Source organism: Felis catus, chromosome D1 (assembly GCF_018350175.1).
Source record: "Felis catus isolate Fca126 chromosome D1, F.catus_Fca126_mat1.0, whole genome shotgun sequence".
NCBI lineage: Eukaryota > Metazoa > Chordata > Mammalia > Carnivora > Felidae > Felis > Felis catus.
Window position 1 is genome coordinate 108,830,535 of NC_058377.1, and position 20,366 is coordinate 108,850,900.

The 20,366-nt window shown below is 49.3% G+C and overlaps 1 protein-coding gene across 2 annotated transcripts; it reads right to left on the reverse strand.

Moving 5' to 3' along the window:
• Nucleotides 1-1,933: 1,933 nt before the first annotated feature.
• CATSPER1 (cation channel sperm associated 1) lies at nt 1,934-11,697 on the reverse strand. Of its 2 annotated transcripts, XM_006937542.4 has the most exons (12): nt 10,236-11,697; nt 9,039-9,251; nt 7,617-7,730; nt 7,281-7,431; nt 6,879-6,970; nt 6,606-6,749; nt 6,381-6,444; nt 6,113-6,185; nt 5,915-5,975; nt 4,418-4,493; nt 2,260-2,374; nt 1,934-2,099 (listed from the first exon to the last, which is right to left on the reverse strand). In XM_006937542.4, exons 1-12 carry the CDS (start codon nt 11,572-11,574, stop codon nt 2,073-2,075), a joined length of 2,469 nt encoding a protein of 822 aa, XP_006937604.3. In that variant the 5' UTR covers nt 11,575-11,697; the 3' UTR covers nt 1,934-2,072. The 2 variants fall into 2 exon arrangements, with proteins under 2 accessions (XP_006937604.3, XP_044895507.1); XM_045039572.1 differs by lacking the exons at nt 1,934-2,099; nt 2,260-2,374 and adding an exon at nt 2,856-4,252.
• Nucleotides 11,698-20,366: the final 8,669 nt, after the last annotated feature.

Genomic DNA, 20,366 nt, shown 5'->3' on the forward strand with positions numbered 1-20,366 from the left:
TACACACATACACACACACACACACACACACACAAACCACAATTCACACTTGGATGCTCCAGAAACACAGGTGCACACAGAAGTAACACCCTCCACCCCAAGCAGCCTGGACATGTATACAGACCTCCAAACACATAACCCCAGAGACCCACATCCCCCACCGGGAGCTGTGCCTCAGACACACACACACACACACACACACACACACACACACACATGCCTGGAACAGGACGAGCAGTAACTAGATCCTTTGGGAGCACTAGGTGTGGGTCCCAGCAGGCCCTGGCGGGCTGAACTTTGGTGGCTGTGGACCTGGGGAATGCCCCTGTCCCGGTCTTCTGTCCCTCACCGCCCCCATCGTGCCTGCCTCCAGCCCCCTGCCCAGTGCTAGGACCGAATGAGGAGCGGCCCCGGGTGCCAGGCCCTGCCCTCTGCTCCCAGAGGCTGTGTAGGGGTAGGGATGGGGAGGCGGAAAATAGAGGTAACTTCCACCCGGAACACTGAGGAGCGAAGGGGCTGAGTTTGACGGGAACTAGGGGTGCAACGGAAAACCTCAGCCCTGCTTGAGCCTGTCAGACGAGACAGCTCAGACAGCCCAGGGCCATGGAGTGTGGAGGTCGGCCTCTGCTTGGAAGGGCTCCCGTGGGCCACCTAGCAGGAGCCTCTGACACTGGGCAGGGGAAGTGGCAGGAAATGCTTACTCAATGAATGTGTGAGGTGGTGGGTGAGGCAAGGCCTGCAGATATCTGCCAGGTGGCCTCTCCACCCCCGGAATCAGTGCCCGGATCCCAGATGGCATCTCGTCTGCACAGTCTATTCCCGGGCCTCGGGCCAGGCGGTACCCCGGGCCGGGCCAGGGAGTGAGGCTCTGCTTCTGCCCGAGGGCCTGGAGTCTTCACCTCTGTCTGGCCCAGCCTAGAGGTGGTGAAGGGGGAGGGAGACCGGCAAAACCATCCTGCTCTTGACCCCCTCCAGCCCGTACTGTGCCCTGGCCTCTCTCTACCAGGGACGAGGTGGCTGCCGTAGACGGTGCAACGCCCCACTCCGGTTGTGAAGTGCCAAGGCTGGGCTCGAGCCTGACTCAGCGCTAGGTCTCCGGCACCGGGCCCAGGCCCTTGGGGACCTGGGTCAGAGCCTTACTTCCAACAAGACCATGGGGACGGGCTCTGGGCATTTTGCCCAGGTTCAGGCTGAAAGTAGGGGAACTCATCTAAGCCCTAGACCAGGCAGGGTTGGGGGTGGGGGCGGCCATTAGTCTCATTCTCTGCTTTCCTCCAACAGAGGCTCATCTATCCCCTCAACACACACACACACACACACACACACTCACATATACACCTACGTTGTGTTCCCACCCACCCCCACCTGCACTCCTACCAATAGCCTGAGGCCAGGAGGACTTGAACAGCCTCCACCCTGCTTCCCCTCACTTGGGTTCTTTAATGTGACCCCAGGCAGGGCAGGGAATGGCAATGACCTCTGACCTCTGAGTGCCTGTTATCACCATCAGGTTGGCACTCTTGTACTGGATTCTGAAGGTCTCGGTAGGCCCGGCTTCCTGGACTCTGAGCCCCTATTTCTGGAACCTACTGATCCCCCAGGCCCTGACAACCAGGGGCTGTTCCAGCTGGTTCTTTTTCTCCCAACTCTGGGGCCAGACGGACCTTCCTCCCCGAAGCAAGGTGACTGCCCACTCACCCCTCCAGCACCGAGCCCGGCCCCCTTTCCGAGTCACCTCTCTGGCTGCTGCTAATGCACTGTGGGCCCAAGCCAGGATGCAGGCCCTGGGGGTGGGGGTGGGGGGCTGGAGGGGACCAAGAACAGCGCCTGTCACACACAACACTCACACACACACACACGCACACCCGCCAGTGCACACAGTTCCCCGGCCCTGTGCCTTGGCTTACCCAGGGAGGACACAGAGCCACTTGGGGTTTTAAAACTCTGTTAGGGCCCAGCCCTGTGGGCCCGACAACCACTCCAGCAGATGTAGGAACTTGTCCCGGCCCACCCCGGTGGGCAGCTTGCCGGAGGCCGAAGGCTTTCACCCCGTGTCTCCCTCCATCGAGGGGTCACTTCCTGAAGTCCTCTTCTCCAGTCTGCAGGGGTAGGATGGGAGGCTGACTGAGCCAGTACTGGCCTCTGTCCTCTCGCCTGCCCCTGTGACCCTTAGGGGCACGTCTGGGGGCGAGCCTCCCATGCCTGGCCTTCTGGGGCCCTCCCGTGCCGGCCCCTCTCCTCTGGTCCTGCCCTGTTCACCTCAAACGCTGTGTCCACAATCTCGTCCAGGACGGATGCCTGGGAGCGGAATTTCTGTTGATGGTGTTCCACCCCGGCCACCAGTTGCAGGAAGCGGAACAGGAGCTCTCGCTGCCTGGGGGCGGGAGGGGGGCAGAGGAGAGGCTGAGTTGACCTGCCTGGCAGGGCCCTTTGGGCTGCCAGAGCCCTCCCCCCACTCCAGCTCCTCGTGCTTGACACCCACCAGCCCGCCCTCATGGCTCTTCTGAGCGCGGCCTTTCGTGGTGCTTCTCTTCCACGAGTAAAAAGCCCCGCGCGTGCCTGTGCCACGGAGGACGCTAACCCTCCCGATTATCCCTCCCTCCCTCCACCCACCCGTCTGCTTGCCCCTCCGACTACCCCATACCTCTCTAGGCACCCACTCACCCATCGGCCCATTCATGCCCCCACCTACCCAGCCATCCACTCACTCATCCGACCACCCCAACCTTGTAGTTGCTCACCCGCGCCCCCATCTACCTGCTCGTCCCTGGACCCAGCCACCCACCCCTTCGCCGTGTTGTGCAGTCAGTCATCCACCTCACCACCCCCCTCCCCAACCATTCATCCAGCCGACTACCCACCCATCAACCCCCTCATCACCTGCCTGTTTTATAAATCCATCCACCAAATGACACTGAAATAAATGAACACTGCCAGGTGCTCTGAGGACACAGAAACGAACAAGAAACCCTCCTCGCCCTTAAGAAGCTCAGCCTGTAGCAGAGCCAGGAAAGCAAACTGAGTGCTTCCACTCGGGATAAGTGCAAACACAGAGTGCTGAGGGTGCCCGAGGAGGAAAACCCCATCCAGTACCGGGGATCAGAAAAGGCGTCCAGAGGAAGTGCCATGGAGCTGAGTTTGAAAGACACATGAGGGTTTGCCAGGCTTAGGCAAGGTTCCTGGTCCCCTACTCCAGAAGAACGGGGTTACGCTGGGGGCCAGGGCAGGCCTCAGGGAAGGAGGCTGTAGAGAGTGGATGCCTAAAGGAGGCAAGCGTCTTGTAGGGTCTTAAATGCTGACGATGAAGGAAAAGCCCAAACTACTTTTAACACAGACCACTAAGAAAGGAAAGAGGAAAACAAATGAACGACAACAACACAAACACAAACAGAGAGCACTCGTAGTGGAGGTGGACCAGTGGGGAAGAGTCTGGAGGCCAAGAAACCCCCAAGGAAAGTGTTATAGAGGTGCCAAGGGTCCGCTGTGCCAGGGGCCAAGTGGCTGGAACGTGGGGGGAGGGGCCGGGAGGGCCGGGAGGTGAAGCGAGCCGGATTGGAACTCAGCTCTCCCAAATCTTGGTCACTTGAGCCTGGCACTGGCAGCCAGAGGACACTCCAGTTAGAGAGGACAGTGTGGGCAAAGGCCCAGATGTGCCGGCGTGGGAGGCTGGCAAAGGCTTGATCACAGAGGGCCTGTTGGGGCTTGAGCTCTGATGGTGGGTGAGGAGAGGCTGGAGGCTTCCAGGAGTCAGGCTGCCCTGTCGGCTGGCTTAGAGCCAGACTGGCTGAGGTAGAGGGGGGCCCAGCTTTCGGAGAGAAGGTTCTCTGGGGAGCCAGGAAGCGGGAGTCTGTGCCGAGGTCCCCCAGCCAGGAGCACAGCCACAAGTCCCCAGCCGTCCTGGACCAATTGGCCAATTGATTCGACGAGAATGGGGTGTTGACCATCTGCCTCCCAGGCCTTCTCCCAAGCTGCTCCTCGACCCATCCTTCTCATCCCTCCACCTAACCGACCACTGCTCTCCATGGCCCAGCACAGGTCTTTAGCAATAGGGTTGCCGTGGGCGGGCCTAGTCCGTGTCATCTTTGGGTCCCTGGAACCCTCGCAGGGCCTGACCCAGAGCAAGGGTCAGGGATGCTCCTTGAGTAAACAGATGAGCAGGATCACTGTTTCTCTGGGACCTCTCCGATGCCCTGCGCTTGTCCTCAGCCTCGAGGAGCTCTCATGGCCCTCTAGGCACCGCTCGTGGGATTCTCTTGGTGACACAAGATGGCTCTGGGTGAGCAGAGATCACTTGTGGCTTCCACCTCCACCCGTGGGCTCTACCTGAGCCTTGGCGCTCCACCCCCCCTTCCAGAGAGGTGGGCGATGTCCTTTTCCCTGCCAGACCATGGCCGCCCCTCCCTTTGCGCCCCCTTACTTCTCAGTCATGGTCCCAAATTTCTTCTCAATGAGCTGCTTCTGTTTGGTATGTTCACTCACCACCTCTTCAGGCTCTGGATGTAAAAAGGGGGAACGTCAAGGCGATGCCTGGATCAAGAGGAGGTAGAAGGAACCTTGTGTGTCACAGAGATATTCAAATGGGGCTAAAGGATGGGGCGCCTGGGTGGCTCAGTTGGTTAAGCGTCTAACTTGGTCATGATCTCACGGTTAGTGAGTTCAGGCCCTGTGTCGGGCTCTGTGCCAACAGCTCAGAGCCTGGAGCCTGCTTCGGATTCTGCGTCTCCCTTTCTCTCTTCCCCTCCCCTCACTCACGCGCTCTCTCTCTCTCTCTTTCTCTCAAAAAATAAACATTAAAAAACAAAAATCAAATGGGGCTAAAGGAGTTTTTGTCCATGATGGCCCCAAAGAGATGGCTTCTCCACGCAGAGTGGGTATCAGTTTTGTTTGTTCGTTTGTCTCAAAGTCCCCCGGTTTTCCTGAGGAACCACTCCTGCGCCTTTTGGGTCCATACCATCCAGCAGGGGTTGACCCTGTCCCCTGACCTCCAAGGACATGTGACCCAGACCTGGCCAATCAGAACAGCCTATTCTTTTGGCTATAGTGATTGGTTCCAAAATCGTCAGATGATCAAAGAAAAGAAGCCTCGTTTCTGGGTCCTTGTTGGAACAGTTGGAAGAAGAGGACCTCTCTGCTGGGCATGCTAGGGATGCTAATTTGCAAGGATTTGGGGCTAGAGTGGCAGGTGGCCATTTTCCTAACACAAGGGAAGAACCACCCTAAGCACAAAACCACACAGAGGACTACAGAGCAGAGAGGTAGCAGGAGACCAACTCCTGACCAGCATTCGAGTCCTGGATCCAGCCATTCCTGAAACCCCCACACCCTGAATTTGCTAAGTAATTTGAGCCAATTAATTCCTCTTTCTCCTTAAGCATTTTTGCCCTGAGCGTCTAACCCTGATGGAGGGGGCAGGTGAGGGACCAGGTGACCTCTGGGGATCCTTAGTCCTCTAGTGTTGATGAGCCTAAGAGTGGGATTCTTGGAGCTCAGATTCTAAAGTTCTGAAGATCTTTAAGCAGGAAGCAAATCAACTGTCTCAACGTCAATCGTTCAGGAAATCGGCTTTGTAAAAATGAACACGTACAGGAAACTTCAATTTTTACTCTCAATCCACTTTGAGTGGGTCTGGACAAGTGCGTAGGCAGTCAAAACCATCCCATGTAAAACCAACCGCTATAACCTTTATAAGTTATTAGAAGAAATGACTGTTTGGCAAATCATAATCTGGCTAATTAGTCATTTCATAAAGGGGGCTTTCAACAATTGACTATCCGCTTAATTGGCTTTTAGAGGATCGCCTTAGAGCTCTTTGGACCAAAGGTCTAAGCTCTGTAAGTTCTCCCGAGTCTCAGATTCTCAAACTCTGCCACTGAGACCGGACTTCTGTGTCTGACCGTGGAAGGAGGGCCAGCACCTGATTTTCGGAGTTCGGTCAGTGAGTCATCCAGTAGATTCTCATGGATCCGGGCTGCCCTCTGGGAAGAAAAGGCTTTTGTCCTGCCAGAGTTCCCTGTCTGCCTTTTTCTGGAACACCCTCCACCCTTCCCTCCAGCCTCTGTGCCCACCCCTCTGGCTTCCCTCACTGGCCCACCTGCCCCACCGCACTCAGTACCTCCTGCTTTATTTTCTCCAGGCCTTTGAGCAGAGCCATCTGGAAGTTATCCACCAGGACGGCGATCACCAGGCTGGGGATGGTGGGGGTGGGGAGTGGGGGCGGGTACTCTCAAGGAGGAGGCTGTAGGAGAGGCCCTGCAACCCTCCTCCAGGTTCGTTGCGGCACAACCAAGGGGAGATGGCTGGAGAGGCTGGGCAGGGGTGCCCCAGGTTAGGTGGGGATTGGGGGTGAAGCTGGGGAGCAAAAGCAGGGGTGGAGTCCTTACTTGAGGAAGATGAAGTATTGGATGATGATGTAAATCATGAGAATAGGGATGATGTACCAGGCGCCTGGGAGAGAGGGCGTCGTTCGAGCCGTGAGTTCCTTGACGGCCCTCCCTACACCCCTGCCAGCATCAGAAGCCCCACTTCGCATACGGGGTAACGGAGCCCTCGGGGTCTGCCCTCCCAGCCAAGCCCCTGCCCTCCACCCAGCCTGGGGCCTGTCCCACCCTGGGCCCGGCTGTCCAGGTAGATGAGGGACCAGTCGTCCAGGGTGAGCATGGTGAAGAGAGTGAAGACGGTGGTGAAGATGTTCTGAAAGCGCTTGGGGTCAGATTGATGGAACAGAGCCCGGAGCACCACAGAGAAGAGGACTGGCTGTTCAGGGCCAAACCAGGCTCACAGGGTCCCGTCCACCCCCCCTCCCCCCCCCCCCCCACCGCTACAAACCCTTCCACCGCAGCACCTCAGGCTCCCACCCCAGCCCCCACAGCACAGGATACAGAGGCAGGTAAACATGAGGATAAGGATAGCGGTGACGGATGGCAAGGACCGGACCAGAGTCCCGGTCACTTCCTGGAGGCTGGTCAAGAAGCTGTGGGCAGAAGTTGAGAGCGAGGCCGAATGAAGGAGCAGGGGTGGGGATCTGTGCCCAGCAGCCGGAGACTGCAAGTGCGGGCAGGAGGTCCCCGTTTTGCCCGGGGGCTTGGGACAGTCCAGCCCTCTCTGGAAAATGACTGATCTGAGCAGATGGCAGGAGGCTTATCAGAAGTGGGCTGGAGCCTGTAGTCTCTTCATCCCCCATCCCTTAAACAGGTCACAGGAGACACGCTGGTTGCCCGGGCCTGTGTCCCCATCTCCTGCGGAGTCCCCGCACCAGGGTGGGCAACCGTGGCCCAGCTGACCTGAGCCTCCGCAGGACCCGGATGGCCCTCAGGGCCCGCAGGCTCTTGAAGACCTTGAAGATCCGGAAGACGCTTTGGTGGTAGACAAAGGAGAAGGAGTTGAACTGCAAAAGCATGAAGTCCAGCATAGCCATGATCATGATGAAGAAGTCTGAGGGCACAGCGGGGGGGCTGGGTGTCACTGACTCCTGTCCAGGCACCTGGCTCCCAGACCCCCTGTCCTCCCGAAACCAACGCCCTCCGCCAGTCCGCTTTCGTCCTCAGCCTCCTCTAGCAGTCCCGTGGCTCCCTCCACACACACACACACACACAGACACACACACCATCCACACTCACCCAGAATGTTCCAGGAGTCAGAAAAATACTTGAGGCCTAGAGCAATGATCTTGAGCACAGCTTCCACTACGTAGATGCAGAGGAAAATGGAGTCCAAGGCCATGAAGTACCACTCTGCACGGACACAAGCGGCTCACTGGGGGCCACCCCCCAGCAACCTTAGCCCCTCTCCCCTCCTCCCCTCTGGAACCTCACACAGCCCTGCAGGGAGCACCCGGCTCTGCCCTGATGGCTGTGTGTCTTCACTGCTCTGTGCCTCAGTTTTCTTGTCTGTAAAGCAGTGATAACACCGTCCCTGGCCTGACCCCCTGAACTCAGGACTGATCTCCTGAATTCAGGAAACTTCTAGAAGCTTCTACCTGTCAGTCAGTCTTACCTTTTAGAGACTAAGGAAGGAACTGCCGGAACCGAAAAAAGAAACATTTGAGAAAGACTGCCGGCACAGAATCCGAGAGTTGCCAGAAAGTTCCTCTCAGCCTCATTATAATGTTAAAATCCTCCTCTGAATATTCATCCCCAGCCCCAGTAAAAGGAGTCTGCTTTCCCTTGTTAGGGGAATCACAGCTTTAGAAAGTATTTCCCTTGGGGCCTCCTGGGTGGCTCAGGTCAGGATCTCACGGTGGTTGGGGGGTTTGAGCCCCGCATCGGGCTCTGTGCTGACGGCTCAGCTCGGAGCCTGGAGCCTGCTTCAGATTCTGTGCCTCCCTCTCTCTATGCCCTTCCCCCGCTCACGCTGTCTCTCTCTCTCTCTCTCTCTGTCTCTCAAAAAAGGAATAAATGTTAAAAAAAGAAAAGAAAAGAAAGTATTCCCCTTGATGTCCTTATTTCTACAGATAAAGATGACCTTGTGAGTTAACTCAGCCTGGTGTAGTCTGCCTGTAACTCACCAAGCAGCAGACCCACCTTGGTCGGGTGACGATACCGGTCTGTCTCGTAGCATTTTTGTGAATATTACATTCATTTCACACAGAATAAGAATGCAGCCACTTTTATTCTCTCTTTAGTTAATGTGTGCTGTGGCAGGCCTTTCTTTCACCTTGCTACCAGGAGTCCTAGGGCCCACCTTCCCCAGTTTTCCACCCTCACCCTTCCACCGCATTCCAGGGTCTCCGGGCCCTTCTGGGCGACCTGGGTTCCACCAGCTGCCCCGCAAAGCGGCGTGTTTAGGGTTGGCGCGCCACCTGGTGTCTGTATCACGAACAGCACGTCCTCCAGTTTTGCGGGCCTGTCTGTGGCTGACTGGTTGACCTCAGCAAAATCTCTGAGGCTCATCTTGAATACTGGGCAATGCTGTCGACTTCCCACGGGTCAGAATCAAATGAGCTAAGTTACATAAACCGCCCGACACTAGATTAGGCCCACAGGAGGCCTGGAACAAGATCTATGGCCGGCTCCATGTGAAGGGGATTCCCCAACTCTTACCACCCCGGACCTCGACTTCGGCAAAAGTCTGGGCCACAAGCATGATAGTGTTGAGGCTGACGACGAGGAAGATGAAGGCTTCAAAGGGTAAGGACTCAGTCAGGTTCCTAAGCATTCCCCGGAGGCGCTGAGTGAGGTGGCTTAATTTTTCCCACAGCCTGTAGAAGAGATCCACGGTGTGCAGCTTCTTGTGGGCCCGCTGAGTTCTGGCGGCTATAAGGGGGACAGAAAGTCAAGTCTGTGTTGGAGGAGGAGGCATACTCCCAGACTGACTTGGGGTTCGTCTTCATGCCTGCCTGCTTGCCTACCATTCACTCACTGAAGTGCCCGTAGACTAGTCCTGTGCTGGTCCTGCGGCCACCGTCCTGACCCCTTCCGTGGCAGATGCTGGCCTGTTTGGGATTTGTGGTCTACTCAGGCGCATCTTGCAGGCTCGTGCTTCTACACCTCCAGGCCTTTCTCTACCCACATGGCAACTTAAGCACGGAAAACCCCATTCTCGTCCCTAACCCGTCGTCTGGGTAAACTCTCCCTCTCCCTCTGAGATCCTGCTGGAACATCCCCTCCTTTTAGCTGCCTTCCCTACTGCTATCCAGTTAGGCACCTGCCCCTCTCTGCTTGTTTGTGAGGCTGTTGCTCTGTTTACTGAACCATTAGAGGCCAAGCTTGGAGGACTGTGAATTAATAGCTAAGGTCCCTTCTGCCCTCAAGGCCCTCATTCAGACACCGGTTCCCAATCTCTGTCAAGATGCTCATGGTTGAGTGGGGGCAAATGTGGACAAATAGAATCCACAGTGGTAACTGCCCTGATATGGTGGGCTAGTCTAGGATTGGTTGTCTAAGTGACCACCCCCAGTCTTGGAGCCCCTTGAGGGCAGGATTTTTTTTCTCTGTGCTTCCAGGGCCCAGGCAGGCCAGGCACCCATACGAGACAAGAAGAAATGTTCAATCAGTGAGTGTACATACGCAAGGCAATGACTGGATGAACAAGTAGCAGAGGGCCTAAAGAGGTGCATCGTTCAAGGAACAAAAGATGGATGATGGACAGCCAGGTGAGCGGATAGCCAATGGAATATGCGTGCAGGTTAGAGTCATGCCTTATGATCCGCCGAAGGTCAGTGCAGGGCCCGAGTCAGGCCTGAAATCTGGGCCAGGCAGTGGGAGTTGGGGCTGCGGGGAGCAGGAGCAGCGACTCACTTTTACGCTTCTGAAATTGCTCATCTTCTTCGGACCAGGTTTCCAAGGAAGTTGTAGAGGAGGAATCCTGAGGATGGACTTTGTTGGATATCTGGGATGCACACGAGTACACTACACTGAGGGAACGTCTCAAGCTGAAGGCCGAGTGCTGTATTTGTGCCATGCTGGGGTGGAGGGCTATTACGCTAGAATAGAAAGACGGTCTGGCCACACTGTGAGACCTGTGTGGGCCAAAGACTTGGGAGCTACCATGATGGTGCTCCCCATAGCGGTGATCACCAGGGAGATGATCATCACGACGTACAGCATGGTGGTGCTTGCCATGGTGATGCTCCTTGTGGTGGTGCTCACCATGGTGGCGCTCTGCGTGGTGGCCACGGTGGCGTTTGCTATGGTGGCCGTGGTGGTGCTCACTGTGGTGTCTGCCGGAGCGAGGTATGCGATCCTGGTGGGACCCCGCATAGGAATGGTGGGAATAGGTCTCTCCATGATGAAGAGGCCCTCTGTGGTGGTGGACTTCAAGATGATGCTTACCATGCTGATGGACCTCACTGTGATGGTGAGAGCCACCATAGGGGTTGGAATCCTTACGGTGGTAAGGCTCACCTTGGTGATGGAGCCCACTATGATGGGAAACTTTGCCATGGTGGTGAGATCCACCATGGTGGTGGGACCCCCTATGGTGGTGAGACTGCCCATCATGGTGGTAGGAATCACCACGGTGGCGGGGCCTATCATGATGTCTCCTGCTACCATGGTGGTAATCACCATGAACAGTGCCATGAGAAGGAGCCAGGGCAAGGGATGTGGAGTGGTGGGCTCCACTATGATGGTGGGCCTCACCATGGTGGTGGGAGTGGCGGGGGTGGTGGGAATTGCCAGAATCGTGAGAGGAGGCATTGTCATGAGAGTCTGGATATTCACCAAGGTGGTGAGATCCACTATGATGGTGGGATATGCCATAATGCTGGGATGTGCCATGATGGCGGGACTTGTTCTGATGGTGGGACCTACTGTGATGGGAGGACCCATCGTGATGGTGGGACTCACCGTGGTGGTGGGACTCACCATGGTGGTGGGGCCCCATGTGATGGGAGGACCCATGATGATGGTGGACTATGCCTTGATGGTGGGACCCGCCATGGTGGTGGGACCCACTGTGGTGGTGGGACTCACCATAGTGGTGGGACCCACCGTGGTAATGAGACCCACGATGGTGGTGGACTCCACTATGGCCTGGTCTGTGCTGTGGCGTTGGTGAGTTGGGGTGAGATAACACATCCAAATTATTGGTGTCTGCCTCATTTTGAGCTGTTTTAGCCAACGAGTGTTGATCCATGACTATGCTGGGACCTCTGGAATGAGGAGAGCTCAAGATGTGGGCCAAAAGACTCCTTCCTGAATTGTTCCTCCCACCTAAGCTGTGGCACTGGGGTTTCTAGGAAAGCCCGAGTCTTCTCACGGAATTCTCCCTTTATGATGTCACCAGCAAGCCCCTTCCCAGGTCTAATTCCAAAATGCCTCCTCCTCAACATTATAGTTCAGAATCAAGGATCATTGTGTCTAGTCTTTTCATTGTAAAATGAGGAAACTGAGGTCAAGAAAAGGGAAGGGGTTATTTCCGCAGGGTCAGCTGGGAAGATGGCAGAATAGGAGGTCCCTAGGCTCACCTCATGATAAAGGTACAACTAAATAACACTCACATCAGGGTAAATAACCCAGAAAACAAGCTGAAGCCTGGCAGAACAAACTCACAACTAAAGGTAGAGAAGAGGCCACATCAAAGAAGTTAGGAAGGATGAAGACATGATTTGAGAGTGAAACAGACCATAGCCATCAATGGTGGGGAAACAACCAGTGGTGCAGAGAAGGGTGAAAACAGACTTTCACACCAGGGAGCCCATGAACAGAGAGCATGAATCCCCATGATATTTGTCCTTGAAAGCAAGAGGTGCCAAATTTCATGAGTTCTTACAACAATTGGGACTAAAAGCCTGGAATTTTTGGGTGTTTGTTTGTTTGTTTTGGTGTTTGTTTGTTTTTAGAGAGGGAGAGAGAGAACACCAGTGGGGGAGAGGGGCAGAGGGAGAGTGTGGAGTTATTTCTAAATGTATTGTAAGTCCTAGAGGGTGAATGGGGCAATAACTGAAACATCTGCAATGTCTCAAGGCTGTCAAATGTGATAACATTATGAGATACAGAGCCCCTTGATCCCCCAGAGGACAGTTAAGATACAAAACCCGTTGTAACTCCCTGACCCTCCTTGAAACTACACGCACTCCCTGAATGTCTTCATGTAGTCAGCAGGTGCATGTCTGGTTTATGTCTAAAGATCCTTTGTGTTCTCTTTCCATGCTTTGATATGCTTTGATACTTATATCTAATGAAAACATGAAATAAAGGCTATGCATAGACCCCAGACCCCAGCTGCTGCTGCTGCTGTCTCACAGAGGCAGTCCTGCACATCTGCTTAATCTGGTGTCTGAGAACTTCTTCTTCAGTGCATGGCCACAGAAGGGAGGAGAGAGAGAGAGAGAGAGAGAGAGAGAGAGAGAGAGAGAGAGAGAGAGAGAGAATCCTAAGTAGGTTCCACTCTCAGTACAGAGCCTGATGCAGGGCTCAGTCCCATGACCCTGGGATCATGACCTGAGCCAAAATCAAGAATCAGAAGCTCAACCAACTGAGCCATCCAAACACCCCAAATCTGGAATTTTAAAAATCAGCAGGCTCTGCTCTGGGAGAACCTGGAGGGCATTAGGAAGTGGAGTCCCTGCCCTTAAAGAGACAGCACGACAAAGAGTCCATGCAGATACAGAAGCTTGAAAAAGTACCAGTGGTTGGGGGGCAGATGGGAGGGAGAGTGATTTGCTCACTTCAGAGCATGACCCAGAGACACAGGGATCACAGGGAGACCCCTCCAGGAACAAAGGGGATGGCAGGTGTAATTTCCCTCTCCCAACTCCTCGGCATAAACAACAGACACCTGTGGGAACCAGCGCAGCCAACACTCACTACCTACATTGCTTATACCAAGCCCCACCCCCTCACACTTTGGTGAATCTGCCCTTCCCAGATACACTGACCTTAATGCTCCTGATGTGTGCCCCATCCCCCAGGAGACCAGTGCAAACCCCACCAATACCTCATCTCCCTACCTGCACATTTTTTTGGACCTTGGGTCCAGTCACAGCAGGGGAACTTTTCATTTTGCAAGCAGACCACTTCACACCTTGTTAAAACGTGCCCCACTCCTGCTGGAGACCAAACACTACCAATAATAGGCAAAGAGAACCTGTGCAGACAACTGAACTGAGGGAAAAAGAGGCCAGGACTCAATAAGCAGAGCACACACAACACACATAGGAGATCCTACTCCCTGAAGCTCCAAGCCCTAGGGAATGGGACACTCCACTTGCAGGGCACTACAGACCTTTTCTTCAGAAGGCTATTACTGTTAAAGGCAAGAGAAGTAGCAGAGTTTCCTTACACACAGAAACAGACACAGAGAGTTATACAAAACAAGGAGACAGAGAAATGTGTTCCAAATGAAAGAACAGGACCAAATCACAGCTAGAGATCTAAACAAAAAGGATATAAGTAATATACCTGATAGAGAATTTAAAGTAATGATCATAAAGATACTTACTGAACTTGAGAAAAGAGTGGAGGACATCAGTAAGACCCTTAACACAGAGATAAAAAAGAAGCAATCAGAGATCAAGAACACAATAAATGAAATTAAAAATACACTTGATGGAATAAATAGCAGACTAGATGAAGCAGAGGAATGAATTGGTGACCTGGATGGCAGAGTCAAGGAAACTAGCCAAGCTGAGCAAAGGAGAGGAAGGAAAATTATGCAAATTGAGAATAGTCTTAGGGAACTTAGTGACTCCATCAAGGGTATCAAGGGTAATGACATTTGCATTATAGGAATCTCATAAGAAGAAGAGAGAAAAGGGGGCAGAAATAGCTGAAAATTTCCCTAATCTGGGGAAGGAAACAGATAGCCAGGTCCAGGAGGCACAGATATCACCCCAAAATTCAACCAAGGAGGTCCACACCAAGACACATGGTAATTAAAATGGTGAAAGTAGTGATAAAGAAAAAAAATTTTTTAAGCAGTAAAAGACATGAAGACAGTTACACACTAGGGAAACCCCATCAGGCTAGCAGTAGATTTTTCAGCAGAAACTTTGCAGGACAGAAGGGAGTGGCATGATATATTCAAAGTACTGAAAGGGAAAAATCTTCAGCCAAGAATACTCTATCCAGAAAAGCTATCAATTAGAGCAGAAGGAGAGATAAAGGGTTTCTCAGACAAACGAAAACTAAAGGAATTCATGACCACTAAACCAGCCCTACAAAAAAACACAAACAAACATAAAAGCAGTGAAAATAAGTATTTCTGTAAAAATCAGTCAAGGGATCCATAAAAATATGAGGGGGGGGGATGTAAAATATGATACTATATACCTAAAATGTGGTGGGGAGAGGAGTAAAGGATGGGTTCAAACTTAAGTGACAATCAACTGAATATGGACTGGTATATGCAGAAGATAGTTATATACCAAAAGGTAACCACAAATAAAAAAACCAGTAGTTGTTATACAAAGAATGAAGAGAAAGGAATCCAAGTATATCACTAAAGAAAGTCAACAAACCATGAAAGAGAGCAGGAAGGATCAGAAAAAAATCTATAGAAACAGCCATAAAACAAGTAACAAAATGGCAATAAATACGTATCTATCAATAATTACTTGGAATGTAAATGGACTAAATGCTCCAAACAAAAGACATAGGGTGATTTATAAAAAAAGACATAGGATGACAGTGGATAAAAAAACAAGACCTATTGGGGCGCCTGGGTGGCGCAGTCGGTTAAGCGTCCGACTTCAGCCAGGTCACGATCTCGAGGTCCGTGAGTTCGAGCCCCGCGTCAGGCTCTGGGCTGATGGCTGGGAGCCTGGAGCCTGTCTCCCTCTCTCTCTGCCCCTCCCCCGTTCATGCTCTGTCTCTGTCCCAAAAATAAAAAACAAAAAACAAAAAACAAAAAAAAAACAAGACCTATCTATGTGCTGCCTATAAGAGACTCATTTCACACCAAAAGACGCTTGCAGATTGAAGGCAAGGGATGGAGGGGCAGCTCAGTTGGAAGAGCTTGATCTTGAAGATGCACCTCTTGATCTTGAAGTTGTGGATTTGAGCCCCACATGGGGTATAAAGATTACTTAAAAATAGAAGCTTTTAAAAAAAAGAAAGAAAGAAAGTGAAGGGATGGAGAAACATTTATCATGCAAATGGATATCAAAAGAAAGTTGAAGTAACAATACTTACATTGGACCAAAGAGATTTTAAAACAAGGACTGTGACAAGAGACAAAGAAGGACACTATATAATAATCAAGAGGACAATCCAACAAAAGGATATAAAACTGTAAATATTTATGCACCCAGTGGAAGCACCTAAATACATAAAACAGTTAATAACAGGGACGCCTGGGTGGCTCAGTTGGTTAAGCCTCTGACTTTGGCTCAGGCCATGATCTCATGGCTGGTGGGTTTGAATCCTGTGTCAGGCTCAGTGCTTGACAGCTCAGGGCCTGGAACCTGTTTTGGTTTCTGTGTCTCCCTCTCTCTCTGCCCCTCCCCTGCTCACAGTCTGTCTCTCTTTCTCTCTAAGATAAACAAACATTAAAAAATAAAGAAAAGAAACAGTTAATAACAAACACAAAGGAAATAATTGACAGTAATACAATAATAGTAGGACACTTTAACACCCCACTTATATTTAAATTCTTTTTAATGTTTTATTTACTTTTGAGAGAGAGAGAGAGACAGAGAGATACAGAGTGTGAGTGGGGGAGAGGCAGAGAGATGGAGACACAGAATCCAAAGCAGACTCCAGGCCCTGAGGAGTCAGCACAGAGCCCGATGTGGGGTTCAAACCCACAAACCACGAGATCATGACCTGAGCTGAAGTTGGACACTTAACTGACTGAGCCACCCAGGTTCCCTAACACCTCACTTATATTGATGGACAGATCATCCAAACAGAAAATCAACAAGGAAACAATGGCTTTGAATGACACACTAGATCAGATGAATTTTACAGACATATTTAGGACATTCCATCATAAAACAGCAGAATAGACATTATTTTCAAGTGCACATGGAACATCCTTGAGAATAGATCACATATTAGGCCACAAAACAAGTGTCAACAAATGCAAAAAAAAAAATTGAAGTCATATCATGTATCTTTTCTGACCACAAACTATGAAACTAGAAATCAACTACAGGAAAAAAAATCTAGAAAGACCACAAATAACCTAGAGATAAATAAAATGCTAATAAACAATGAATGTATCAGCCAAGAAATCAAAAAATAAATAAAAGGGACACCTGGGTGGCTCAGCTGGTTGAGCATCTGACTCTGGATTTCAGCTCACATCATGATTTCACGGTTTATGAGTTTGAGCCCCAGGTTGGTCTCTACACTGACAGTGCAGTCTGCGTGAGATTCTCTCTCTGTCTCTCTGCCCCTTCCCTGCTCATTCTCTCTTTCTTTCAAAATAAATAAACATAAAAAAAAGAAACAAAAATACATACAGGGGCACCTAGCTGGCTCAACCAAGAGTGTGTGACTCTTGATCTCAGAGTTGTGTTTGAGCCCCATGTTAGGTGTAGAGATTACTAAAAAGAAAGAAAGAAACTAAAAAATAATACATGGAAACAAATGGAAATGAAAACACAATGGTCCAAAATCTTTGGGATGCAGCAAAAGTGTTTCTAAGAGGGTGTAGAGGGTAGCACTACAGGTCTACCTCAAGAAGCAAGAAAAATCTCAAGTAACCAAACCTTACACCTAAAGGAGCTAGGAGAGAAGGACAAACAAAATCCAAACCCAGCAAAAGGAAGGAAATAATAAATGATATAGAAACTAAAAACAAAACAAAACAATAGAACATCAATGAAACCAGGAACTGGTTCTTTGAAAAGATCAACAAAATTGATAAACTTCTAGCTAGAGAGAGAAAGAGAGATAGAGAGAGAGAAAGAGAAAAAGAGGGGACCCAAATAAACAAAATCATTAATGAAAAAGGAGAAATAACAACCAACACCACAAAAATACAAACAATTGTAATAGAATATTATGGAAACCTATATGTCAACAAATTGGACAACTTAAAAGAAATGGATAAATTCCGAGAAACGTTAACCTACCTAAACTAAAGCAGGAAGAAATAGAAAATTTGAACACATCAATTACCAGCAATGAAATTGAAGCAGAATAATAATAATAATAATAATAATAATAATAAAAACTCCCCCAAAACAAAAGTCCAGGAGCAGGCAGCTTCACAGGCAAATTTTACCAAACATTTAAAGAAGAGTTAATACCTATTCTTCTCAAATTATTCCAAAAAATAGAAGAGGAAGGAACACTTCTGAATTCATTCCATGAGGTATTCTGACACCAAAACCAGATAAAGACACCACACACACACACACACACACACACACACACACACACAAAAGAGAGCTACAGGATGCCAATATCTCTGATGAGTATAGATGCAAATATCTTCAACACAGTATTAGCAAACCAAATCCAACAATATATTTTTTAAATGTTTATTTATTTTTTTTTGAGAGAGACAGGAAGACAGAATGCTAGTGGAGGAGAGGCAGAGAGAGAGGGAGACACAGAATCCGAAGGAGTTTCTAGACTCTTAGATGTCAACTATAGAGTCCATCGCAGGGCTCGAAGTCACGAACTGTGAGATCATGACCTGAACAGAAATCAGATGCTCAACTGACTGAACCACCCAGGCACCCGACAAACAACATATTTTTAAAAAGTGTACACAACAATCAAGTGGGGTTTATTCCCAGGATGCAAGGGTGATTCAATATTTACAAAACAACGTGATATGTCACATCAATAAGAGAAAGGATTAAACACCATATGATCATTTCAATAGATGCAGAAAAAGCATTTGGCAAAGTACAACATCCATTCATGATAAAAACCTGCAGGGGCGCCTGGGTGGCTCAGTCGGTTAAATGTCTGAATTCAGCTCAGGTCATGATCTCACAGTTCGAGAGTTCGAGCCCCATGTTGGGCTCTGTGCTGACAGCTCAGAGCCTGGAGCCTTCTTCGGATTCTGCATCTCCCTCTCTCTCTGCCTCTCCCCTGCTCATGTTCTGTCTCTCTCTCTCTCTGTCAAAAATAAGTAAACATTAAAAAAAATTTTTTTTAAACCCTGCAAAGTAGGTTTCGAGGAAACATACCAAACGTAATAAAGTCCTTCTATGAAAAACCCACAGCCAACATCATATTCAATGGTGAAAAACTAAAAGCTTTCCTCCTAAGATCAGGAACAAGACAAGGATGCACACTCTCATCACTTTTATTCCACATAGTAGTAGAAGTCCTAGCCACAGTGATCAGGCAACTAAAAGAAATACAAGGCATCCAAGTTGGTAAGGAAGAAGTAAAACTCTATATGCAAATGACATATCATATATAGAAAATCCTAAAAACTCCATCAAAAAAATACTAGAACTGATAAACGAATGCATTAAGTCACAGGATTCAAAATCAATATACAGAAATCTGTTGCATTCCTATGTACCAATTATGAAGCAGCAGAAAGTGAAATCAAGAAAACAATCCCATTTACAATTGCACTGAGAACAATAAAATATCTAGGAATAAACTTAACCAAAGAGGTGAAAGACCTGTACTCTGAAAACTATAAAACACTGATGAAAGAAATTCAAGAAATTTCAAAGAAATGAAAAGACATTCCACACTCAGGGGTTAGAAGAACAAATATTGTTAAAATGTCTACTACCCAAAGCAATCTAGATTTAATGCAACCCCTATCAAAATACCAACAGCATTTTTCACAGAACTGGATGAAATAATCCTAAAATTTGTATGGAACCACAAAGATCCTGAAAAGCCAAAGCAATCTTCAGAAAGAAAAACGAAACTGGAGGTATCACAATCTCACATTTCAAGTTATATTACAAAGTAGTAGTAATTAAAACTATGGAACTGGCATGGAAATAGACACGTAATAAATGGAATAGAATAGAAAACTCAGAAAGAAACCCACAATTATAGGTCAATTAATCTTCAACCAATGAGGAATGAATATATGATGGGGAAAATACAGTCTTTTCAACCAATGGTGTTGGGGCTGGACCTCGGCACAGCAACATGTGAAAGAATGAAACTACATACACAAAAATAAAGTCAAAATGAATTAAATACCTAAATGTGAGGACTGAAACCATAAAAATCCTTGAAGAGAGCACAGGCAGTAATTTCTTTGACCTCAACCATAGCAACATTTTTCTAGATGTGTCTCCTGAGGCAAAGGAAATAAAAGTAAAAATAAACTATTGGGAATACATCAGAATAAAAAATTTCTGCATAGCGAAGGAAACAATCAACAAAACTAAAAGAAAACCCACCGAATGGGAGAAGATATTTGCAAATGACAGACCTAATAAAGGGTTAGTATCCAAAATATAGAAATAACTGAGACAGCTCAACACCCAAAAAAACAAGCAATCAATTAAAAAATGGGCAGAAGACATGAACAGACATTGCTTCAGAGAAGACACACAGATGGCCAACAGACACATGAAAAGATGCTCAACATCACTCATCATCAGAGAAATGCAAGTCAAAACCTCATACCTATTAGAATAAGATGTCACCTCACACCTGTCAGAATGGCTAAAATAAGAAACACGTGTTGTGCTGGAGTCCAGCACCAGCAGATCCAGGAAGAACAGCGTCGAAGGAAGAACAGCGTCGGTGAAAATAAAACAAAACTAAAATAAAAAACTAAAACTGAGATAAAAATGGACACAGACAACAGCAGTGTGTTGAACTGGCCGATTTATTGCAGTAAACGTGGGATTAGATATGCTAGTGATTTCCTTGGAGCACATGTCATCTGTGTTTTTCTAACATTACCTAATTTTGAAAATGTTCCTATGTGTAAACAACATTTAAGAAATAACATGGCGATTTTCCCCTAACTTTCCCGCATACCCTTTGATTATAGATTAATTTCTTACATTATTCCATTATGCATCTGCGTTT